At 42.4% G+C, this 27,369-nt stretch overlaps 1 protein-coding gene across 1 annotated transcript; it reads right to left on the reverse strand.

Moving 5' to 3' along the window:
* Window positions 1-523: 523 nt before the first annotated feature.
* Window positions 524-27,244, reverse strand: cacng4a (calcium channel, voltage-dependent, gamma subunit 4a). The gene is made up of 4 exons (XM_067458358.1): window positions 26,846-27,244; window positions 25,975-26,058; window positions 25,498-25,638; window positions 524-1,041 (listed from the first exon to the last, which is right to left on the reverse strand). Exons 1-4 carry the CDS (start codon window positions 27,072-27,074, stop codon window positions 524-526), a joined length of 972 nt encoding a protein of 323 aa, XP_067314459.1. The 5' UTR covers window positions 27,075-27,244.
* Between the last annotated feature and the right edge of the window lie 125 nt (window positions 27,245-27,369).

The raw sequence follows: 27,369 nt of genomic DNA on the forward strand, positions 1-27,369 counted from the left end.
TTTTTTTACAGGTAAAAATGTTTAGATTGTAGATAACCCTGGAAATGTTTGTTATATACAAATTAAAAAAAATGTGACTGTCCAATTTGTCTAGCTTTTTAGATACAGCATAGGTAAACATTTACTGGGAGTCAATACAGTGGTACACAAAAAGTAGTAAAATGCACCTAATATGCATATGTTGTATTTTTGTAGCAGTCTGGTACATATAAACAAAAAATAATCCATGGAAAATATTTATGGAAAATACATATGTCTGATGAATTTTGATAATTGAATTGATAATTTTGCATGTATTGGCTAATACGATAAAAAAAGTTGTGAAGTGTGACAATTTTACTATGTTATAAAGTTTTATTTAGCCATGTATATTATTATTTAGTCATTGTGCAAATGTTTTGCCAAAATGTGTAAAATTTGGTTAAATGAATTAGAAATTCACATCTGGTGCGAACAAGAGACTAACTGTTAAAATTGAGAATTGAGCCAAAAGCATTTCTAAATGCATGACATAACTGCAGTTTTACACAGGAGTGATCTTGCGATCCTTAACATCTTTAGGGATGCTGTTGTGGGCTTTCAATAAGTTAGGATGTGCAAGATCAGTGTAATAGGAGGCCAGAGCAGCTGCCTTGTGTGGATGTTCTCTCCCTAGCGTATACATTGAAATGTCCCCCAAAGGCAGTGAGGAACTGGTGACGCTAAGTATGGCAGGGTAAGTGATTTTAGATGGTTCTGTGGATTGACAACAGGGTTGGGACTGTTTTCGTCTGTAATTGTAACTTGGAATGGTGGTGTAGAAGGAGGCCAAGGGGGGAGAGGGAGTTTTAATAAAGTGCTTGAAATAAACCTCTTTGTTCTTTTCAATGTAGATGTTAACTGCCAACACTCCGATGGCCTCAGCCACAATAAAGGAGAGTACACCAGAGTAGAAGGACCATCCATAGCTGTATATGTTTTTCTTATCTTCTCCTTTCTTGTCACTAGGGTCTCCGGCATTACTGGAGATGTAAACGATGATGCCGATGATATTGCTGAGACCTGATGAAAGGTAATAATAATAATAATAATAATAATAATAATAATAATAATAATAATAAACTTTAGATAATCTGATTAGGTAATCCATATTGCCATAACCATCAAGTCATAACTAAATGTTTTCTAAATTCCAAGATGAAAATCATTAATTCTCTTCTGATAATGACTCCTACAATCATACAAAAGTTCTGTTTTGAAAATATTGGAACACACATGAATTAAGCATGTTGAGAAATGCATGTAATTGTAACATTAGTCCCCAGGATGAAGATAGATTAATTAAAATATAAACAATTCTTATTAATCCAAGAGAATAGGTAAAACACAATAACATGGACAATTACTGGGAACTGAAAAGGAATGTAAATACACAATGAGGTGATCTAATTAATGAGTAGCCATGGTGAAAAATAACTCCCCAGTCCTGGAAGGAGCAGCCTTGTACCATAATATGACTGGTTGGTTAATATGGTGGTTCAGACGGGTCTAGTGAAGGAATGGAGTATACTTGTCGACTGGAGCATCAGCAACAAATGTCTGTGTGCCTGAGGACTGAGGCGGAGCAGTTGAGCTTGAGGACAAAGGCTAAGCCAGAGGGAACACAGAGCCCAGCTGGGTGAGTTTATGCTGGGAAGGACCAGCGGTGATGAAGACACAGAAGACTTTAAGTTGGGCGGGACCAGGGAGCAGAGACAAGGATCACACAGGAAACTTGGTGCTAGGCAGGACTAGCGGACTAGTTTCAGGAATTTATCCACACAATCCTCCAGTGCTCCTTGATGATGACACAGAAGACTTGTTGTGTTTGGCGGAAACAGTGGGGGTGGGATATTCAACAGAACACCCATATCCAAATCCTCATAATAATTAGATTCCACAGAGGCCAGTTTTATTGGTCTGGGTTTTCCTCCATTTCCCAAAATTCAACCAAAAGTCCAACAGCGATACACATTGGTGCCAGCTCACATACCTGGTCAGACTCACATTGGGGCTTGGGCTCTGGGATGATGGTAGGCTCTGTCCTAGTCTCAAGTTCTGACTCGTTCATAGAAAGAGGGATGAGCTCCCAGTCTGCACTGGGCTCTGGCTTAATATCCGTAGGGGTTGATGGCTGGCTGGTCTTTGGATTCAGCTCTGTGAGGTCCACTGGAGGATACTGGACAGGCAGGGTTGGGATTAGTATAGATGGATCAGAGCTGGCTTCCTCCTCTACAATAAGAGGAGAACCAGCCACACATACGGTGGACTTGACGTAGTTAAATAATGAAAAGCTGTTGTTCCCCACAAGCATCATTTGTATCCAATGATGGCACTTGTTCTGACTGAAGGATCAGACGGAGATGAGCTTGGTTTCTCCTAATCACTCCATCCTCCATTTCAAACAGATAAGATCTCAAGGGTGACAACTGACACCACAGATCCCTGTATTTTCTTCAACGGAATCCACACATTTTGTCCTGCCCTCCAAGGAGGGCCCATGTCCATACTACTGCTAATACTCCTATTGTTTTTCCTCACCAAAACTCTCTCATTCCAATACAGCATGGAGACAACTTTTTGTTAACTGAGGTAAAGTAGTGCAAAGTTGCCTTCCCATGAGAAGCTTTGCTAGTGAATATCCAATCCCTAGTGATGGGGACTGAGTGCTCTTTTTACTTATCCTCTCTTCTCAGTGGCGGATCTAGAACATTTTACATGGGGGGGGGGGGGGGGGGGTCTTGGCAGGGTGGCAGGGGTAGATGGTACATGGAAAACAATATATGTGAATTGCTTTAACAAAATAAACACAAAACCACTTTTAAACTATAGTACTTATTGTTTAATTATGCCCTTACACACTACAATAAAGTATAAAAAGTAATAAAAGTATACAAAGCAAACTAGTATAAAAAGCAAAATGAAAATTGTGTTTAGGATGCAGTGGACTACAAATATATACAACAGTGGACAATACTGAAGTTCTCATTATAATTAAAAACGTATATTTACTGTCCACATTGTATTACATTACACTGCAGGGCCATGTAGCTAATAAGTAGCCTATATAACAAATATAAAATCTGAAAGATTTATCACATGCACACACCCGTTATGTTTACTTAAGCCTATTGTATTTGTTATTTCCCCAGTTGTAACCTGGTTTCATTGCTGTGATATCTGAAACAAAAAGGATTTAATAGGACTGCTTAGCTAAATCAAATGTAAAATAATAAAATAATAATTGCATCACAATAAGTGTATTGTGATTGTCACTAACATTTTAGTAACAACTGAATTTTATAAGGATTGGTGACAAACATGTTACAGTGTTTACATGGTACTGGTAATTTCTGGTAAGCTACACTTTTTTATTTCAATTCAATTCAATTATTGTGATTTGATTTAATATTGACTCATTTGAATAAATATTAGGCACACAAGATACACACATAATCTCAAGAAAAAACAACTCACCTAATGCTGTAAACATACAGAGAGCCCTATCAGCTGACAGTGTTATTTAAGGTTAAAAATAACTCAAATTACATATAATGTGTTTTTTTTTTATAATAACAATTTTATTTAATGATATAAATAAAAATATTATAAATATGTAATATTGTCAGACACAGACGAGGAAATTTAGACGAGGATTAGTGCAAGTGCAAGTTTTATTAACAGAGGTTTCGAACACAGGTGATACTTAGAAGGTGGGTGACACTCAGACGACGGACGATGAAGGTAAAGGCGATGATGGTGGTGAAGATGAAGATGAAGATGGGTACAGATGAGGGCTTCTTGGAAGGACAGGTAGTCAATGGTGGGATCGGTGCAAGACCAGACAATGGGAGTGAAGGTGAGCCGGGTTGATATAGTGGTGACGGTTGATGGTGCCCAGGTGTTCAGAAGGATGGTGATGGGGAACGAGTGGGCGTGGCAGTGATTGATGATTGTGAGGGCGTGACAGTACCCCCTCCTCCACGGGCGGCTCCTGGCGCCTGGGGCGGGCGGCGACGGGGTCTCCTACTGCCCCGAGGAGCGGGTCGGTCAAGGTGGTCTTGGTGAAACTGAGTGAGAAGATTGGGGTCCAGCACATTGTTCCTGGAGATCCAGCTCCGCTACTCAGGACTGTAGTCCTCCCAATCCACCAGGTATTCCATCCGGGAACCCCTTCGCCGCGAGTCGAGGATGGCTCTCACCCGGTAGACTGATTGGTCCTCGTCAATGGTAGGAGGAGGAGGTACGGCACCATCACCAAGATTTGTGGGTGAAGAAGGGCAGGTTCAGTGAAGACCTTGAGTAAGGATACGTGAAATGATGGTTCAATTTTGTAGGTGGGTAGAAGGTGAAGGCGGTAGGTGACTTCGTTCAGCTGCCTGTCTACCGTGAACGGTCCAATGTATCGGGGACTCAGCTTACGGCAAGGCAGCCGGAGACGGACATCCATCGTGACCTTCTGGCCTGGCTGGTACCGCGGTGTGGGTCCGGATTTGGCATCAGCGTGGTGCTTGTGTCTCCGGACTGCCTGCTGGAGTTGCACGTGCACTGAGTCCCAGACCCTCTTGCGGGACCTCTGAGGACTCATACCGATGGTTGGTAGCCGAGGACACATTGGAACGGGGTGAGCCCTGTGGTCGACTGCTGGAGCGAATTCTGGGCATATTTGGCCCAGGGCAGATACTGGCTCCAGCTCTCTTGATTCTGGTGGCAGTATACCCTCAGGAATCTCCCGATCTTCTGGATCTTCCTTTCAGTCTGGCCATTGTTCTGAGAATGGTAACCTGACGAGAGGTTGACGGACACCCCTAGGAGACGGAAGAAGGCGGTCCACACTCTGGAAATGAATTGGGGTCCTCGGACAAAAATCATGTCTTCCGGAAGCCCAAAATGTCGTAATGGGTGAAGAGTGCCTCCGCGGTTTCCAACACGGTCGGTAAGCCTTTGAAGGGGATGAGTTTGCAGGAAAATCAGTCGACAACGACTAGGATACAGGTGAAACCTTGGGCTGATGGCAGGTCGGTCATGAACTCGATCCCCAGATGGCTTCAGGGTCACTCAGGGATCGGAAGAGGGACCAGCTTGCCCTCGGAGAGTCTCCTAGGGGTGTTGGCAATGGTGCAGACTGAACATCCCTTGACGAATTGGGAGACGTCCCGAGGCATGGCAGGCCACCAGTAATGGTGGCGAAGGAGCGAGAGGGTCCTTCTCCTGCCTGGGTGTCCAGAGCCCGGTGAAGAATGAGCCATGTCCAGAAGGGGCAGGCGATGGCAAAGCTGGACGTAGAGGCGCCCTTCTGGACCTCCCGTCGGAGCAGGCTAATGGGCTTTCTCCTGTTGGATTTGATCGTGGAAAGCCCACTGGATTGTGCTGACTTCCATGGAGGGAGGATGGTATCAAGGTGCTCTGGCTCAGGGACAGCTTGGTGAAGACGAGAAAGGGCACCTGCCCAGTTGTTCTGGTTCCCTGGACAGTATGTCACCTTGAAATTGAATCTGGTGAAGAAGGGGGCCCAGTGGGCCTGACGATGATTCAGCCGCTTGGCGTCACGAAGGTATTCAAGGTTATGATGGTCGGTGATGACTTCAAATGTATGTTCAGCTCCCTCCAGCCAGTGTCTCCATTCCTCCAGGGCAAGATTGATCGCCAGGAGCTCACGGTTTCCAATGTCCTAGTTCCTAGTCCTAGTCCACATGGATGGAGTCGTGAGGGTGTCCCCTGCCGCTGAGACAGAACCGCTCCGACCCCGGTCGATTAGGCGTCCACTTCGACGATGAACGGAAGATGAGGATTAGGGTGGACCAAGATCGGAGTGGACTGGAAGGCGTTCTTCAACTGATGGAAGGCCTCCGTGGCCGATGGAGTCCAGGACAGAGACTTGGGCAGGTTCTGGAGCAGGGAGGTGAGTGATGAGCTGAGCAGGCTGTAATTCTTTATGAAGCGGCGGTAGATGTTGGCGAATCCCAGGAAGCGCTGCAGCTCTTTGATAGTGGTGGGCTGAGGCCAATGGGTGATGGTGTCCACCTTCCTCTGGTCCATCTTGACTCCATGGTTGTCTATGATGTACCCAAGAAACTAGACAGTGGAGACGTGGAACTCGCACTTCTCGAGCTTGAGATAAAGGTGAGGGTCTCGGAGTTTCTGCAGGACTTGCTCCCTCAGGTCACTAGAATAGATGAGGATATCGTTGATATAGACCAGCGGTTCCCAAACTGGGGTGCACAGACTGACCACCGGGGGTGCGCGATAGAATGTTTGTAATGGCAGAAAATTGTCTCTTTTTTATTTTTTATTTTACGTATCTAACTTGGATAAAATTCACATGTCAGAGTATTACTGATAAATACAAATTTCACATTACAAGCTGTAGTAAATTATAGTAAATCATATTTTAATTTCATTTTACAAGCGCGTCTGCGTCAAAGCCCTGCCCTTTTCATTTTAGGTCGAAAGGAAAGTGCGTTTTTTTTCACTGAGCACATTCTCTGCAGTCCGAGCGCGATTCACTGCAAGCTCACTCTCACTCAGGTAGGCCTAAATAATTAACACCATCACCACTTACAGTACATGTGTTTTATTGAACTAAATACATTACAATCGTCTAAATCTAATACGCAGGTTACTTTTCTGAACAACAACAGCGGTCTCCCGAGTCAGTGTTTCTCTCACTGTTTACGTGAATCGTGGCACAGCTCGCCGCACACACACAAAATGCCGGCAGTTCAATGGGGAACACGCAGCTCTTAAAGGGGCCACACTATATTCCTACTCGTGGAATATGGACCTCCTCCAGGTATGGTGTGGTAGCTAAACTAAGCATTTCATATTTCTCAGCTGTTTTATGATTAAAATGTTAAACCACCGATAAAAATAATCAGGCAAACTAATAAACCTTTGTTTAATTTATAATGTGATATAATGTGATAATTAACTATACTGTCAATGTGAGAGGACAAGAAACATTAATGAATATGTTTTCTTCAGATAAAAAAAAATATTCTAACTATAAATGTATCCTATGTTTTGTTGAATGCATTAGGAGGGAAAGAGACAGGGCAAAATAGGGAGTGATGGAGATGAGGAGAGAGTAGGAATTGACAAATAATTTACTGCCCACTGACTTAGTTTTAAAGCTATTTCTCATAATTTTTTGGGCTTTCAAATGTCTTAGAATGCTCATTTGTAGATCAGAAAATAAAATTAAAAAAATATCGGGGGAGCATGCCCTCGAACACCCCTAACTCTGCTGTATATATTACAATTGAAATGTAGATTTTTTTCTTATATACAGAGGATTTTTGTATTTAGTTATTGCTATTAAAAATGTGATGCTTTACTGAAATAAGGTGGTGGGTGTGCTTGACAGGTATCAAACATTAGAAAGTAGTGCGTGCTACAAAATGTTTGGGAACCACTGATATAGACGATGACAAACTTGTTTAAGAATTCACGAAATACCTCATTCATGTAATTTTGGAAGACAGAGGGTGAGTTGGACAGCCCATATGGGCATCACCCGATTTTCATAGTGACCTGAGGGAGTGACGAAGGCTGTCTTCCACTCATCTCCCTTGCGAATGCGAATGAGGTTGTAGGCCCTTCTGAGATCGAGCTTGGAGAAGATGGAGGCCCAACGGAGCTGTTCTATTACGGATGGGACCAGAGGAAGAGGATAACTAAACTTGAAAGTCTGAGAATTAAGGTGACGGTAGTCAATACACGGCCACAAGCCTCTGTCCTTCTTGGCCACGAAGAAAAATCTTGAAGCGGCAGGGGAGGTCGATGGACGGATGAACCCTTGTTGTAGCGCTTTGTGCACGTACTCCTCCATGGAATGGACAGAGGATAGACGCGGCCCTAAGGTAGAGTAGCCCCAGGCAGGAAGTCGATGGCGCAGTACCATGGCCAATGGGGTGGTAATTTGGTAGCCAACCGCTTACTGAAGACATCCTGGAACGCCCGGTAAGCTAAGGGAATGGCCAAGTTGACTTGAGTTTCGGGACTCTCTACTGAGGTGGACTAGACAGGTAATGATCGAGGAACTGACGATGATGATGGACCTTTTCGGCAAGGATGATGAATACAACGATCAAAGTAGTTCTCACCCCATTGCAGGATCTCTCTGTTGGACCAGTGGATATGCGGCTGGTGCAAGATGAGCCAGGGGCATCCCAGGATGATGTCCGCGGTTGACTCCTCCAGCACCATAAACGTGATGGTTTCCTCGTGCAGATGACCAACGCATAGTGTAAGTGTGGGGGAGAAATGGCGGACACGACCATCACCCAGGTCACCCAGCGGTTTTTAACGTTGACGTTGGGCGGTTAACTTTTCAAGGGTTTGCTGACTGATGAAGTTTCCCGCTGACCCGGAGTCGATGAGGGCTTGTGCTGTAACAGATGAGTGGGAATTACAAACGAATACTGGCGTCTTAGTAAGGTTTGCCGTTAAAGGAGGTAACAGGATGGTACTCACCGCTGGCCGAGTAGGTTGCACGAGGCAGGTCATCATGCCATGTCCATCTCCCCCACAATACAGGCACAGATGTGGTGAGATCCTGCGTTGGCGTTCGGTGGTGGTTAGATGGTATGAGTCGATCTGCATGGGTTCAAGTGCTGGAGGAGCGACAGATGTTTGAGCGGGCGGAGGATCGGCAGCGAGTGAGGAGAGGCCACAGGCAGATAACCTTTGAGACACGTGGATGGTTTTCTGGATGAGGGCTTACAAGCCCTGGCGTCCTCGTAGACCACAATAAGTTGCTTGATTTCACCAATGAGGCTGTGGCGGAAGGCGGTAACGAGGGCCGATTCATTCCATCCGCTCATATAGGCTAGCGTGCGGAAACGCAGTGCATAGGAACCCATTGTCTCTCGTTTGCCTTGGCGAATAGAAAACAGTTGATCATGGACAGATAATTTGGCAGTTTGTTGACCAAATACCTTTTTTAGATAAGTGCAGAAGGCTGTGGTGGAGCCGATGACGGGGGCATTCGTTTCCCATAACGACTGTGCCCACTGAAGGGCTCGGCCTTAGAGTAATGAGATTATAAACGCCACCGGCCTCTTTTGCTGTGGAATAGATGCGAATTTGCTTCCATATACAGGTAACATTGCAAGAGAAACCCGCTGCAATCCTCCACCGCGACGCTGGAGGTTGCTGGTTGGGCCATGGGACTTACGCAGACTGCTGACGAAGTAGTTGTTGCCGGTGGTGCAGGTGATGATATGCTAGCATGGGTAGCGGTGGAGGGAGTATTGTGAACCAGTGAGGACCGTACAGCGTGAACCAGCGGTGTGGTCCCTGCCTGTGTCCGAAGAGCTCTGCATACGGTCTGGTCTTCTGTCAGACACAGACGAGGACACAGAGGGATTAGTGCAAGTGCAAGGTTTATTAACAGAGGTTTCGAACACAGGTGATACTTAGAAGGTGGGTGACACTCAGACGATGGATGATAAAGGTGAAGACGATGATGGTGGTGAAGATGAAGACAAAGATGGGTACAGATGAGGGCTTCTTGGAAGGACAGGGAGTCAATGGTGGGATCGGTGCAAGACCAGACAATGGGAATGAAGGTGAGCCGGGTTGATATAGTGGTGACTGGTGATGGTGCCCAGGTGTTCAGAATGATAGTGATGGAGAACGAGTGGGCCTGGCAGTGACTGATGATTGTGAGGGCGTGACAAATATGGTACAATACACATATTTAGCAAAATACGCTCTATAGCTCTTTTTTCTAGTCAACAAATGTGCTCAAATGAGCCCTCATCGACTTGATGAGAGAGTTAACAGTACTCTCTGCATGTTTAGCAAAACTCTTCTCCACTTGCTTGTAGAAACAACAGGCAATTTATTTGACCCTGATCAAATCCATAATCAGTTGTATAGTGCTTGAAGATAACTGAATTGTACTAGGGCCCATTGTACGACACTATAGTTTTTGACATGCTGAAGGATGAACACATCCTTCAGAAAATGTCCTCACTCTTTTCAATATGGCCACTGCCCTTTTCCCAAGTGACTTTTCTCTGGCCGACCAGACTGGCAGTACAGACAATTGTTCTCTGTTTCTATAAACTTTTTTTCTCTAACTATTTGTTTCAGCCTTGTTTCTGTAGCTGGCAAGCTATGCACAACCAAATCAACAAACGCCTTCTGCCTCATGCCATATCTACTCTTCTGGGAGTGTGTGCTTAAAAGGTGCTCGACTGCACATCAGCTGCTTTCAGTGGCATATTCAAATGCATCAGTCTTAGATGAAATCTTAAGACAAAAGGAAGGAGTTGGTCCAATGCTTTGGTAGTCAGCAAAGAGACTAGATGTTTGTGATCCATTTCAAGGGTGAACTTTAACACCAGCAGATAGGAAGAAAGGCATCCGCAAGCCCACGTCACTGCTAAATCTTTCTTCTGTAGCTGGGTGTAGTGTTTTTCTGCTTCTGACAACCCTCAGGAAATGTAGTTTGTTCTTGGTTGTTTTTTGGTCAGCACTCTTAACCCAAACAACAAAGTATCTGCTGGCAGTCTAGTCTCATGTGTTGGGAGTACAGGGTCAACACTGGCATGGACTGAGCTCCCTCTTTAGTTTCTGAAAGGTCATCTGAATGAAGCCAGGTTTGCCATGGCTATGACCATCCTAACATCTGCTATGCAGCTGGGATCAAACATATTCAGTATCGCTCTCACTTTGCAAAGATCAGGTGCAATCAGAGGTAACACTGTGTCCAACAAACATGATCTTGTCCTTGGCAAAGATATATCTCATTTCATTGTTAGTCCTTTTCAAGTCTGCTCAGGACCTGATGCAATCTTTCATTGTGTTGCTGTAGGCTTTCCCTATATATCAAGATATCGTCTCCATGATGCTGGAAGAATTCTGGGGTCAGAAGTTAACTTTCCTTTGTCAAGGGAATTTGCTTAAACCCTGACATCGCAAGCATCGCAAACACTTAAACTAGCATGGCTAGCATATGATTGTAAGACTGCTGGTAAGATTGTCCTATCTCAGTGCGTCCACTTGTTTAGGCAAGTAAGATCTATGAACAGTCTTATGTTCCTCTGAGCTTTAGGCACAACTACCATCCCTGTATAGCATGGACTCGGCTCGGTGACCTTGGATATCAATCCCATTGCAGCTCAGCTTTTACTTTGTCTCACAGAGGGAGTGGGACTCTACATGGAGATGACAGTGCACAAGGTAAATAATGGCTTTAAATAATGGCTTGGATCCATGACCTGGGGTTCGGTTATAGAGCTCGAGGACATGGAGAGTGAGCAGATGGGCCTCGCCCTTTCCCTCCCTCCCACTCCCAAGCATGCACAGAGTGTTCTGCCAGTCGAATTATCTCATGATTATTTATGCTCTAGCATGGAGGCGTGCAAGACGGTTTCCTTCAGGCTAAAGAATGTTGTTTACACTGCAGTGTCCGACTCAAAGGATTTCAGGCCTGCTTTAGTTGACGATGCTTTCCTGCCTAGCGGCCAGGAAATGTGGCCTACTCTGAGCTTATTGCCATGCGTTCACACTCTACAGAGAAGCTTGCTATTGACTGGCACAATGAGCCCTGAGTCATAGTCGTCTAAACTTGATGAGGAATTTATAAGCAGCCCAAATCCTAGGCCAGTTTTCTACCCAGTTGACTAATGTGGCAGCCACTGACTTCCTTGTTAGTTCTGTGGAGCAGGGCTATTCCACCATCCCCAGTGGTCAAAGACACGCTGACAACACACATTTCTCCATCTTTGCCTTCTTCTTGGAAATCCTACATTGCAGCTGGTCAGGCAGACATGGCTCTTCATACTATGGCAATTCCCCAAGTCTACCAGGAGATGGACTGAGGTGGCCTGATACCGGAAGCTGTCAAGGAGCTTTGCAAAGCAACAGATTTAGCCTTAAAGGGTTAGTTTACCGAGATCACGTGACGCTTTCATGGGCCCAGATGCACATCAGCCAAGCTCTGCATATGTAGCCCTTATTTTCTTATGTTTAACTTTTTTTCTTAAATTTCGGGTAGTTTTTTACATTTTTCTTTGGTTCGTAGATGTCACAGTCGGAAACTCACTTATCTTTCACCGTCATCCTCTCCAATAAAGAAGAAAAATAAATCAGCAGCCGCTGCCAAGCGGACATGGAAGACAACATGGCGATCTCTATAAAGCGATTTGAAGACATTGAAAACAAAACTACCAGCAATGCGCACCGAATTCGCGTCCCAAATGACAACAATCCAGAATATGTGCTCTAAAATTTACTTTTTAACCGGTGAACAAAGAGAGCAGAAAAGATCACACTAGGCATCTGGATGCCCTCGAGCAACAAGTGACTGATTTACAAGACCGCAGCAGATGCAGTAATCTCCGGCTGCTCGGGTTACCTGAAGGGGCAGAGAAAGATAACCCAATTGGTTTTCTAAAGCGGTCACTGCCGACCTGGATTCCATCACTAGCGGGCAAAGATATCGAAATCGAACGCACGCATCGAATTTATTCCAGAGCTTCAACTGATCACGTCAAACCGCGAGTATTTATCTTAAAGCTGTTACGCTATAGCGACAGGAATCTGATTCTGAACGAAGCAAGACGCCACGGTCCTGTAAAATTAAACGACGGTGCAATTCTGAGTTTCTTCCCCGACTTTTCTCCCGCAACGGCAAAGAAGCGGAGATCCTTCTCTATAATACGGAAGGAACTGAAAGAGGCAGGCCTGCAGACCTTTCTTCAGTATACAGCTACGCTGATGAAACACAGCGAGACTAAACTAGTATACTCTCCGGATGAAGCACACCGATTCCTGAACTCGATTACCGGATCTCATTCTCCGAGGATGGACATTGCACAAGAAGGGATTATTGATACTGAGTGACTTGATTCCTGACTTAACACTCCAAAACTAACTTGGCATGTAATGGTCGTCTGCTGGCGATCTCTTTTCCCTCTCTCTCTTGGAAGCTAGGAGACAAGATATCACTAAAATACAGGTTTCAATACATATCACGTAACTATGTCTACTTCCTCTTTACAGAGAGTATAAATCTTCTTCTTTTTTCTTCCATTTGCTTTTACCCAGCTTCATTACTGTTTCAAATTCAACTTCAAAGTTATTCTGTCCTCTTACACTAGGGCTAACAACGGTGTACTAATGTTGTACAGGCTGTCATGTTGCTGTCACTGATAATGACAGGGGAGGTCGACAGACTGGGGTTTGTTCTTACTCCAGTCTGTAAAAGTTCTATAGGGTGGGTTTTCTTTAAGTTAAAGGGTTTTTCAGAGGGTGTGGCATGGGTTAAAGGTAGACTCGAGATAATTCAATTGCAGTGGTTTTTGTCTCATTTGTGCAACTCACTTTTTTGCTGGATACTTATGACTGAGTTGAATTTACTAAGTTGTAATGTAAATGGTTTAAATGGCCCCCATAAACGTACAAGTTTTTTAGATTTAATGTGTCGAAGAAAGGTGGACATTGCTTTAATCCAGGAATTTCATTTGCGGAAGGAGGATGTTCATAGATGCAACAATGAATATTATGAGGTGGTCTCTTTTGCTGCGACTGAAAATAAAACTAAAGGTGTATTAATAATTGTTAGAAGAAATTTTAATCTCCATTCTAGACAAAATTAGTGATATTGCTGGCAGAATAACTTGTATAAAAACGGTGGTTGAGAATAAGAAAACAGCTTTTCTCTCAGTTTATGCACCATGTAGTACAGATCCAACTTTTTTTTCAGAATTATCCACCTATCTCACTGATCTAAGACTATGAGATAGTAATGGGTGCAGATATGAACGCTGTAATGTCCCATGACATTGATAGATCTGGTAATCATTTTTATTCCCAGACTGCTTCAACTGAGCAACTTAAACAATGTATAGTCTCTCTTTCACTAGTAGACGCATGGCGGTTATTTAACCCATCCCAAAAATCATATGCATTTTTCTCAGCAAAACACAAATCATATTCACAGATCGACTACATTTTTGCTTCCTCTTCATTGACTTCAATGATACTTGAAGGTGACATTTCTCCCCTCTCTCTGTCAGACCATAATTACCTAGAGACCTCCGCGAGCCCCCAGGTGGCGTTTTAATACAAATCTATTAAAAGATGAGTTTTTTTGTGATCAATTCAGGTCAAAATTTTGTGAATTTATTGACATCAACAAAGGCTCGGTAGATGACCCACGAATACTGTGTGAGGTGACAAAGGGTTTTATAAGGAATTTCTCGATTTCATATGCTTCTTTTCGCCAAAAAACTCACCGTAAGAAAATCTATTACTTAGAATCTGAACTCCGATCATTAGAACAGGCAAACCAACTCTTTTTTTCTGATAGTACTGTAGCCAAAATGGAAACTGTTAGGAAAGAACCTAATTTATTATATACATACAAAGCTAAATTTCTTATTCAAAGATCCAGACTAAACTATTATTTTCAAGGTAGCAGACCTAGCCATCTGTTGGCTTTAAGACTTTGTAATAGCGAAAAATTTGCCAATATTACAGCAGTGAATTTAGCGAATGGTGAAGTTCTGACTGACCACAAGAGTATAAATGACACTTTCCAGCTCTAAATGCAAATCTACCTCTTATACTTATTTTTTATCTATTCTTTAATCTTCTAATCTCCCACATCTTTCAGATTGAGACTCTTAGACTCTTGAGTCTTTAGCTAGACCTATATCACTTGTCAAATTAGAATCATCAGTCAAACGAATGAGCAAAGGGAAATCCCCAGGCCTAGATGGCATACCAGTTGAGCTTTATTTGACCTTCTGGTCCAGTTTGGGTCCACTTATGCTGGATATGATACAATATTCAATTGATTAAGGATCCTTTCCACAAAATATAAACAGCTATTATAACTCTTCTGTTAAAAAAAGATAAGGACTCAACATCATGCTCTAGTTACTGCCCACTCTCTCTAATTGGTACAGATGTTACAATTTATGCAAAAGTTTTAGCTTGCTGTCTAGAAGGCTTTATGACCAAACTTGTTCATCATGCTCAAACAGGGTTTATCAAATCTCGCTCTGCCTCAGATAACCTATGAAGACTGCTTCACATAATTCACTCATCAGAACAATTGATTTCTCCCTCTGCAATACTCTCTTTAGATGCAATGAAAGCATTTGACCATTTGGAGTGGAACTATTTCTGGGCAGTGCTAGATCACTTTTATGTGACCCCTGGTTTTAGCTCTAACTTTATAAACATGATTAAAATCCTGTATGCTAATCCCTCAGATTTCATTCTTACAGGCCAGGTATGTTCACAACGATTTCCAATTGGAAGAGGCACTTGTCAGGGTTGTCTTCTTTCAACTTTACTCTTTGCTTTATTTTTAGAACCTCTTGCTCAAGCTGTGCGTCAGTCAGAACTTATACTCCCTATATCGGTTAAGAACACCTCACATAACATATCTTTATTTGTGGATGACATATTGCTTTTTTTAAACAAGCCAGTTCAATCAGTCCCCCACGATTTAAATTTATTTAATCAGTTCAGTAACCTCTCTGGGTAGACAAATTAACACGACAAAATCATATCTGCTCCCTCTTAATTTCTGTGTTGGGTCTTTGACATTTTCTGGTTTTGGTCCAGTGGTGCATTTCTTCAAATATTTAGGTGTCGATATTTATCCATCTTTGCAGGACATTGTTTAAAATAAAATTAACTTAAATTTTTCGCATTAGGTCAGCGCTTCGCGCATATGGAGTTCCCAGGGATACACGACTGCCTGTACACCCCTTGCTGAAAGTATTACTTCCAACTGATAATTTGGTTAGTTCTGGTTCAGGTATTTACTATTTTCTCCTTAAAAACCTCATACAAAACATTATCTATAGCAACTGTCTGGTCCAAGGATATCAGTGGTGACACTCAAACTTTATTTTCTGACCAAATTTGGGAGACAATTACATCATCCTCAAGAAATCCAAATCATCAGATGATCCATTGCAAACTTCTGCATAGACTTTATTTGTCCCCTTTAAAACGCTTTTATAGGCATCTGTCACCTTCGCCAAATTGCAATTTATGCCCGCAGAAGGCACTTGGTACATATTTACATTTCTTTTGGGAATGCCCTGCACTTTTTCACTTCTGGTCTCAGCTTGCTCATGACATATCATTTTTGTTGAATAAGGATATGGTCTTGAATCCAGAATTCTTCTTCTTAAACAACTTCTCTGAAATGGTGTTGTCTTTGCAACAGAGAAAATTACTTTTAGCTGATCTTACTGCTGCAAAAAAAAAAATTAGTTAGTCGCTGGATTCCTCTGCACACGATGTGCAGACATGTTTAAGGCTTGTCTGTGCTGGATATTATTTCTTTGGAACTATCAACAGCTCGCATTCATGGAGCAAAGATAAAGACCTTGAAGATCTGGAGTGCTATTTCTGATATGGTTAAATCCTTTGTTTCTTGTTTTTGATGTTAATTAAACTTATATGTATATGTTTATGCTTTCATTTTTATTGTATTTTTACCTTTCATTTATTTATTTTTAATCTGACGATTAGGTATTTCTTTTCAACTTTTCCACTGCAATGATCTGTAATTTCTCAGTACAGTATAAGTCTACCATGGGGGGGTGGGAGGAGGGTAACAATCAAATATGTTGTCTTCTCCTTATTGTTCTGACTATTTAATAAAAACAACTGTTCACAAAAAAAGGATTAGTTCACCCAAAAAGGAAAATTAGCCCATGATTTACTCACTCTCAAGTCATCCTAGGCGTATGTGACATTCTTCTTTCAGACGAATAAAATTGGAGTTATATTAAAAAAGTCCTGGCTAATCCAAACATTATAATGGCAGTGAATTGTTGTCTTGTTTATGAAGTCCATAACAGTGCATCTATCCATCATGTAACTGCTCCAAACAGCTCTGGGAGGTTATTAAAGGCCTTAAGTGGCACATTTGTGAAAGAAAAATATCCATATTTAAAATAGTATAGACTGAAATAATTAACTTCCGGCAGACAGCCATACTCAATTCGACTAACGGCAAAATACTAAAAAAGAGTGCCTTGAATAGCAGCTGAAAAACTGCTTTCTGGGATGTCAATGAACGCTGCAACCTAGCCATTGGGCTGTGATAATGGGCCGTGTTTCAACCAAACCAGGAAAGAAAATGGCTCTGCACTCAGTTGGAAGTGACGTATGTTGACTTGAGCGACCGCGATGCATAGTTTGTCAAAAAAAAATTGCATGCATGCTGGAAGAAGTAGAAGAAGAAGATGAGTGTAAACGATCTTTGTCGGTGTTGTAAAAATAATTTTAGGATACATGGAATAATTACCAACACGAACATCATTTTTGAAAGAATTAGTAATGGTGAAAGCATATACGAACAAGTTCTCCGTTTAGGATTAGAAGGAATTTAACCCAAGCGCTCTTTGGTGAAATTACGGTTGATCATCTGTCCATCATTGTATAAAGCCATATACTCAAATCGCCAGTCATCATGCAGCATATTGAGCAGAATCTGCAATTTTTGGCTTACTTGAACATACATGTTGTCTCTCCACCAAAAATACATTTTAAGTGATGAGAAAGGGAGGAGATTGCTGGATTGGCTGGATGACAATATTTTTTGTTTCTTTTTTTGATTTTGTTTGGAATAAGAAATAGATGTATGAAATCCAAATTTTATATGAATAATGCTCATTAACTCTTCATCACGGCATCTATTAGTAGGTGGGATATATTAGGCCAAGGCTCATTGATGTATGTTGGGAGCGAAGCCTGGCCTGTGTGGTTTGATCAAACAGACAAGCTTCTGTAGCTCAAATTGCTCAAGAAGCTAATGCTGGTTCTGATAGAAACGTTTCAGAATACACAGTGCATTACAGTGCATCTGGGGCAACATAGCCACAGACCAGTCAGTGCGCCCATGCTGACCCCTGTCAACCACTGAAAGAGCCAACAGTGGACACTTGAGCATCAGAATTGGACCATGGAGCAATGAAACATGGGGGCCTAGTCTGATGAATCGCGTTTTGTTTTCACATCACGCGGGTGGCGGGGTGCATGTACCTGGAGAACACATGGCACCAGGATGCACTAGTGAAAGAAGGCAAGCGGTCAAAAGCAGTGTGATTCTTTAGGAAATGTTCTGCTGGGAAACCTTGGGTCCTGCCATCCATGTGGATGACATGGACACGCAGACCATGTCATGAAGGTAAGAGGATCAGACAGCAAATGTGGAGAAATAATGTCACTTTAATAGAAATCGGGCTTGCCAGAGAGTTAAATAAACAACAGAAAAAGTTCTCAAAGAGAAACTTAAAGCTACAAGTTTGTACAATAAAGTTCAAGGTGGCCTCGGATTGTAGATAGCACAGCGGCATGGAACCCCGGAGGTAAGGAGGTGTGCGGGTGAGGCTCCGTGTGACAGGCATGCCTTTCCCAGGGAGAGGTATAGACGCATGACGATTCTCCGGCTGAGTAGAGTTCTCTTAACATAAATCAGCTCCCAACACGGCAGGACTAAGACGCGGCAGAAACATAAGGTTCAACAGGCGTTCAGTACACATGAGAAGATGCAATATTCGGGCAAAGACGGGTAGAAACAGGGGAAAGAAATAGGAACGTTAATTAGAGGAAAAGAGGAATCAGGTGAGGAAGGGAATCCGATGGCTAATAGTAAAAGAGAAACAGCTGAGGGGAATAAAGATCAAATGAGAGGGTGTGTGCATCAGTGAGGAAATAACAGTGATGAGTGAGAGAGAGAGAAACATGATCATCAGTGCCACTGATGGGGGAGCTGATAACCTAGACTGGCCTGAAACGGTGATAGGCCAGTAGCGGAGAATGGAAGCGAGTTATGAGCATACTCCACCCAGGGAAGCTGCTCAGCCCAAGAGGCGGGGTTGCGATACGCGAGAGAGCGTAAAATTCGGCCGATAGTCTGACTGGCCTGTTGCGCTTGTCCTTTAGTTTGAGGGTGAAAGCTGGAAGCTGGACGAGAGACTAGCGGAAGCCGCGATTGACCGAGAAAACTCCCTCCAAAATTGTGACGCAAACTGAGGACCCCTATCTGACACGACATCAGTGGGGAGTCCATGGAGCTTGAAAACATGCTCAATAACGATCTGAGCGGTCTCCTTGGCAGAGGGGAGCTTAGAAAGAGGAACAAAATGAGCAGCCTTGGAAAACCGGTCTAATATAGTCAAAATAACGGTGTTACCAGGTCAAGCACGACATGAGACCAGGGGCATGAAGGGATAGGTAAAGGTCTTAAGAGTTCGGCCAGGGGCGTGTTGCTGGTCTTAGTCTGAGCACACGCGGAACAGGAGGCAAAAAAATCGATGTGTATCTCGTTCGCAAATGGGCCACCAGAAACGCTGGCAAACGGAAGCAAAGGTGCCCCTAACGGCGGGATGGGTGGCAAGTTTAGAAGAGTGAGCCCACTGTAACATGGCTTGACGTGCGGAAAAAGGTACAAAGAGTAGGTTACTAGCACACGATTGTGGGGGAATAGTACGAGACAGAGTGCACTTTACTATACTCTCAATACCCCAGGTAGCTGTGCCAATGATGCGCCTCTCTGGGATGATGGAAGTGTGAGACTCTATAGCCTCTGAGGGACCGAAGAGGCGAGACAGCGCATCAGGTTTCACATTCTTAGTACCCGGACGAAAAGAAATTGTGAAGTCAAAACGGGTAAAAAATAATGCCCAACGCGCTTGACGAGCATTCAATTTCTTAGCCGATTGGATATTAGAGATTTCTGTGGTCAGTCCACACGATAAACAGAACGGCAGCTCCTTCTAGCCACTGACGCCACTCTTCAAGGGCAAGGCGAATGACGAGAAGTTTGCGGTCTCCCACATCATAACTGCGCTCTGGAGGAGACAACTTGTGTGAGAAGAACGCCCAGGGATGGACTTTACCGTCGGTAGGTGAACGTTGGGAAAGGATGGCCCCAACGCCCACCTCGGACGCGTCAACCTCAACGATAAACTGACTAGAGATGTCAGGGAACAATAGAATGGGCACTGAAGTGAACAAGGCTTTAAGACGATCAAAAGCGCTTTGAGCGCACTCTGACCACCAAAATCGGGTATTTGATGACGTTAACGCAGTTAAGGGGGCGACGATCTGACTGAAGTTACAAATAAAGCGATAATAAAAATGAGCAAAATCAAGAAAACGCTGAAGTGCGGTGTGATTGGCCCACCGATTGGCCTGAATCTGGTACAGGCCAATCGGTGACTGCGTCCATACTAACCCCGTCTGGCAAAATAATCAAGCCCAAAAAAGAAACCGATTGTGCATAGAACTTGGATTTAACGAACAGCCTATTCTCGAGAAGGTGCTGTAGAATGTGGCGGACATGCTGGACATACACTTGGGGAGAGGGGAAAAAAATTGAATGTCGTCAAGGTAAATGAAAACAAAAACATTGAGCATGTCCCGAAGGACATCATTCACTAGCGCTTGAAAGACAGCGGGTGCATTGACCAATCCGAATGGAAGAACGCAATATTCGAAGTGACCCAGGGGAGTATTAAACGCGGTCTCCACTCATCTCCCTCTTTAATGCGGATTAAATGGTATGTGTTACGAAGGCCGAGTTTAGTAAAGACCTTTGCTACCTTCAGGATCTCAAAAGCCGATGACATAAGCGGTAAGGGATAACGAATCTTGATGGCTATTTCATTCAGACCTCTATAATCAATGAAGGGATGCAAAGACCAATCCTTCTTCTTAACAAAGAAAAATCCCGCACCGGCAGGAGAAGTAGAAGGCACGATAGTACCAGCGTCTAAGCACTCAGATAAATACTTCTCGAGAGCCTCGTGTTCAGGCACCAACAGGGAAAACAACCGTCCGCGAGGAGGCAAGGCACCGGGGAGGAGGTTAATGCCACAATCATATGGACGGTGAGGAGGAAGCGAGGCAGCCCGTGACCGGTAAAGACCATCCGGAGATCGTGATATTCTTTTGGAACCCCAGACAAATTCCCTGGTTCTTCCAGAAAAACAGAGACAGAGGAAACAGACATGACACGACATGGCACGACACATTACAAGACAAAACAAGACAAAACAGAACCTTTAACTAAATTTATCTGAGGATTGTGCTTTACCAGCCAGGGGTGGCCTAAGACCAAAGAAAAATAAGAAGAACGAAAAATTAAAAAGGAGATTAAGACATCCAACTCCTTCAGGGGAATACCTTGCTCTTGGGCCCACCGTTCATCAATTAAGTTTCCCTCCGCGCCTGAATCAATTAAGGCTCTGCAGGAGAATCCAGGCCAGCGAAGGTGAACCTCAAAGGTCCTGCAGAAGCTAGGTGGAGAGACCGGGGAAGTCACGCTCTCCTCTCACCAGTAGCTCTCCTCTTACTGGCGAGTCCCGGCTTTTAACGGACATAAAGACACAAAGTGGGCAGAAGAAGCGCAGTAGAGACAGAGGCGATTGACCACTCTTCGTTCACACTCCTCAGCAGAAATGTGAATGTCGCCCGGCTGCATAGGCTCGAGTAGAGTCAAGGGCAGTGAAAGAGGATTATGGTATGGCAGCTGGTGTAGAAAAGAGAAGAGTCTACACCATTCCACGGGCTCTGCGGCGAAGGTCGAAATGTCTCTCAATACGTATGGCCAGCTCAATCAGTGGATCCAGGCGAGTAGGAATCTCCCATGCCAGTATCTCATCCGTGACTTGAGCATTGAGCCCCTCAAGAAAGCATGCTAGAAGTGTGGGCTCGTTCCAGCCGCAGGTGGCGAACAAGGTGCAGAATTCAATGGAAAAGTCCGCTACCGAACGCTTACCCTGGCTCAGTGAAGACAGGAGGCGAGAGGCTTCCTTACCATAGACCGAATTTCCCGACCATTTCTCTCTCTTCCTTAAAGGCAGCCTTGGCTTGTAGATAGCACAGCGGCAGGCAGCCCAGAGGTAAGGAGAAGAGTGGATGAGGCTCCGTGTGACAGGGAAAAGGAGCAGGCAAGCCTTTCCCAGGGCGCGATAGAGACAAGTGACAATTCTCCGGCTCAGTAGAGTTCTCTTAACATAAATCAGCTCCCAAGACGGCAGGACTAAGACGCGGCAGAGACATAAGGTTCAACAGTCTTTCAATGCACATGAGAAGATGCAATAATCAGGCAAAGATGTGTAGAAAGAGGGGAAAGAAATAGGATTGTTAATGAGAGGAAAAGACGAATCAGGCGAGAAAAGGAAATGCGACAGCTAATAGTAAAAGAGAAACAGCTGAGGGGAATTTGAGAGGGTGTGTGCGTGAATGAGGAAATAACAGTGATGAATGAGAGAGAGAGAGAGAGAGAGAGAGAGAGAGAGAGAGAGAGAGAGAGAGAGAGAGAGAGAGAGAGAGAGAGAGAGAGAGAGAAGGAGAGAGAGAGAGAGAGAGAGAGAGAGAGAGAGAGAGAGAGAGAGAGAGAGAGAGAGAGAGAAACAGGATCATGACAGACTATGTACACCCTTTCATGGAAACGGTATTCCCTGGTGGCTGTGGTCTCTTTCAGCAGGATAATGTGCCGTGCCACAAAGCAAAAATGTTTCAGGAATGGTTTGAGGAGCACAACAATGAGTTTGAGTTGTTGACAAAATCCAAAGATCCAAAAAATTCTCACTTATCGCAAAGTGTGTTTTGTGGATCCATCTGCTTAATCAAATTCACTAAGGGCTTATACTTTGTCAGACTGTCTACTATCTAAATGTCCGTCTGAAATCTGCAGCATCTATAATAACACCATGTCCCAAATACTTGACATACTTGATCCTGTTAAAACTAGACTGGTTCCATCAGCATGTGTTTCACCCTGGTTCACTACTGAACTCAGAGTGATGAAAGCTATGGGTCGTCGCCTGGAAAGACTGCACAGGAAAACTAGATTTATTGTGCACTCTTTAGCTACGAAGGAACACTTGCTCAACTACCATACACCCCTAAATGCTGCCATATCCTCATATTTATCTTCTACAATTAATAATTCCACATGTAGGCCAAAATCCCTGTTTGGTCAACAATCTCATTAATCCTCCACAACATGTTATTTCTGGATCTGAGGTGGTGGTGAATCATTTTTTCGAATTACTTTTCAGACAAACTGAAGTCAATCACTGCATCCATTTCCAACAACACCCCTCATACAACTGACTCAATGTTCACTTGATGTCAGCTGACTCGGCTTACTCCACAAGCTCTTTCTGCTTTTACTCTCACTACTTCTGCTGCCATCATTGATCTAATTGTGAAGTCTAACTCTACATCCTGTCAGCTTGACCCTACTCTGACTGTTTTACTCAAGATGTGTGTTCGTGAGGTTGAACCTTTCATCACACATATGATAAACTCAAGTTTAACAACTGCTATTGTTCCATCAGAATTAAAACTGGCTGCCATGACCCCATTCTTAAAAAAACGGGCCTTGACCAACTAAATATGAATAACTATAAGCCAATCTTAAACTTTTCATTCTTGAGTAAAATCTTTGAAAAGGTTGTGGCTTCACAATTGAGATCTTATTTAAATGCTAACGGCCTTTTCAACTTTTTCACATGTCACATAGCACTGAAACTCCTCTTCTTCGTGTGGCTAATGATATTCTTCTATCTATGGACTCAGAGTTAATAAACATCTTGATTCTACTGGGTCTAAGCTCTGCATTTGACACAGCCTGCAATGAAATACTAATTTCTCGTCTTTCTGATATCGGCATCACTCGTTCTGCTCTTTCCTGGCTCAGCTCCTACATCAGCGACAGAAAATATTACATCACCATACAAGGCTATAAATCTGCCCATGCTCCATTTTCACAGGGTGTTCCTCAGAGCTCAGTTCTTGGTCCATTTATATATATATTTATTTGATCATTTATATATATATCCACTTAGCAACATCATACGCAGGCATGGACTTCAATTTCATTGCTATGCTGATGACATCCAAATTTACCTCACTATCATCCTTGCCTTGACTCACTCACTGCATGTGTCAGGGATATTAAGCATTGGATGTCCCTGAATCACCTTAAACTAAATGATAGCAACACTGAATTATTGGCTCTGCAACCACAGTCAAAAGAATGGACCTGTCATTGGAAATTGATGAGGTTGATCTTAAGCCTTCTTCATCTGTTCATAATCTTGGTGTCTTGTTTGACTTATCTCTAACTTTTGCCTCTCATACTTCTTCTGTCGTTTGGATTATTGCAATGCTCTGTTTCTAGGTCTTCTTAAAAAAACGTATTGCTAGGTTACAGTATGTTTAGAACTCTGCAGCCAGAGTTCTCACCTCCACCATGTGCTCTTCTCACATAAATCCTTTACTGAGTGATTTTCATTGGCTACCTGTGGCATCACATATTCATGTTAAGGTACTACTTTTAACATTCAAGGCAATAAACGATCTCGCATCTCCATATCTGTCTCACTTACTACACTACTACTCTCCTGCCCGGTCCCTCAGATCATTTGAGCATGGTCTTTTGTCCACTCCTCGTTTTAGGTTGTCCACTATAAGTATATGGCATTTAGTATCAATGCACCTAAATTATGGAATTTGCTTCCCCTATCATTGTGTAATTTACCATCTCTGTCTACCTTCAAGACCCAGCTTAAGACATATCTATTCAATTTGATTCTTGAATAACGTGGCTATAGACCTGTGCTTCTCTTGTGTATGTGAGTATGCTAATGTATTTTGTGCAAATGTATTGTCTAACACTATGTAAAGCAACCTTGAGCTTTGGAAAGGCACTATATAAATAAAACGTCTTCTTCTTCTACTTCTTCTTCAATACATTTGTTCCAGCATTTGTTAATCTTTGTTAACGTTAGTTAATAAAAATACAATTGTTAATTGTTTGTTCATGTTATTTCACAGTGCATTAACTTAATGTTAACAAATACAACTTTTGGTTTAAATAAAGTATTAGTAAATGTTGAAGTTAAAATGAATAAAGATTAATAAATGTAGTAGAAGTTAATGTTAACTAATGCAGTTAACTAATTGAAGTTAACCAATGAACCCTTATAGTAAAGTGTTTGCCCTTTTTCCCCTTTTTGGCTAGTAGAAGTTCTAAATAGCCGGTAACTTGGCCGTTGAGTGAAAAAAAGTTAATCATAAACCCTGGTGCTATTGTAACTAACTGGTTTATTTAAACATCTGACACCATGTTATGGAAAATTGGGGAGTTGCCTAGCATGAGTCAGAACATGGGGAGTAGCTAGCATAACCTTTACTTCCCATCTGTTCACCATACATATGTGTCCGGGAAACACCACAACTTCAACAAATATTTCCTCTACAGAACAGATATGTATATATTTTTGTCATCGCAACATATGCAAAAAATAAAATTGGGAAAATGTATTCAAATCAAAATTAAAAAATATTGTGTCATGTCTTGCATGCATCTGTGGCTGCTAAAAATATGATTGTGTTTGGAGACTCCTCTGGGATTCTCTTCTGAAACACTAACTGGCTGCATGTTAAGGATACTAGCATGTGTTGTACCTGCAGTTACAAATAGGATTCCTGAACTCAGAATAATATTATTTCTGCTGCTGTAAATGTGGCCCACCACAAAACAAAGTCCCCCCAAGAGAAGCAAGATGGTACTCAGGATGGGGAAGAGACTGGATGCCCGCACTAATCCTGCAACACACAAAAGCATCTTTACTGTATTTAAACAGACCTTTAACCTGAAATTTGTCACCAGATTCTCATTGTAGATATGCCTAAAATGCAAGACAAGATATGTACTGTAGCTGCTAATGGCATATTGAAACAAATAAGATATATATATATATATATATATATATATATATATATATATATATATATATATATATATATATATATATATATATATATATATATATATTGCTATTGCTATACATATATATTTGTATATGACATATATAAATCATAATTAAATATTTGGGGAAATTTAATCAATTGGATTGAATGTAATAAAGAAAATGAACTCACGGAGGAAGTACTCTGAACTCTCGGTGTCATAGTCATTATCCACAGAAAAATGATTGATCCAGTAGCAGCTCCCATTGTTGATCCCTGTGCCAAACATAAGTGAAGCTACAATTTATGTAATGATTGCATTACTTTATACTATTAATTAAGAACACTTTTTTCAGAATGAATTTTCAAAAGCTTAAATTAGCCTCTCCTTCATTACTAAGAATATATACTCTGAATGTGTGTATATATTGTACACACACACACACACACACACACACACACACACACACACACACACACACACACACACACACACACACACACACACACACACATTATATAAGAATATATACTTAAAATGTATCTAAAATGCTCTGACTGACTTTCTTTAAAGGCACATGAAAAGGCAAATCTATTAAAGATTAACGACAGAACATAATAAAAAAATTAAAATAAACAATGGAGGTGAACTGTAAAACTTTTCCTCTATCTTGGTATCTTGCAGTTTGTTAAAGTATACTATATATATATATATATATATATATATATATATATATATATATATATATATATATATATATATATATATATATATATATATATATTGTAAAGACAAATTAAAGGGCATCGGGTGCCTTCTAGAAGCTAGACTCCCATTAATACAGAGAAAAAAAAATATTTATTCTTAAAATTAACTAGAATTTTGAAGGCAGAACTCAAATATTATGACTTTTGATAGAGCAGTGTGTCTCAAATGATTTAAACAAGTAATAATAGGAAAGCATTTAATAAGACCACTTTACCGTTAGGCTATAGAAAAAAATTATAATTATAATCAATCTAAAATTATAGCTTATAAAAAAAAATCTGATCGTCCACTTACCTTCGATACAGCAGATTTTCCAAAGTCCAGAATGCGTGAGATCGCCTTGTGTTTTCTTTGGCAGCAGAAAGCTTTGGGTTTCATCTGTTGCGTTGCTGGTCGTGTTACAGATGTGTGTTCGAGAGTAGAGCCAGTAGTCGGTCCCGATAGCGACTGCCATCAGGCTAATCGCTGCGAACGCGCCCAGGCTCGTCAAAATAATCTGAACTCCACGATCACACCAAGCCATGACACCGTAAACTAGACAACTGAGCGCATCAAAACAACTTCACAGTACATTTCACATATCTCTGTTGCGTGTTTAAATTCAACCACGCATAATGAGCAGATTAGATTAACTTTTTGGGGGGTGGGACTACGATTTATTATAGAGAAGAAGAAAAAAAGGGACTTCATAGCGGCTCCTCCTGACTCTACAGATTAGCCTTCATGACGGTGACATGACACCTGACTGCAGGTCAGCAGGTCCTGAACGAATTTTGATCCAATCTCAGGGAATTTTTTCAGCACACAGACAATCCGTT

Source organism: Pseudorasbora parva, chromosome 12, assembly GCF_024679245.1.
Source record: "Pseudorasbora parva isolate DD20220531a chromosome 12, ASM2467924v1, whole genome shotgun sequence".
NCBI lineage: Eukaryota > Metazoa > Chordata > Actinopteri > Cypriniformes > Gobionidae > Pseudorasbora > Pseudorasbora parva.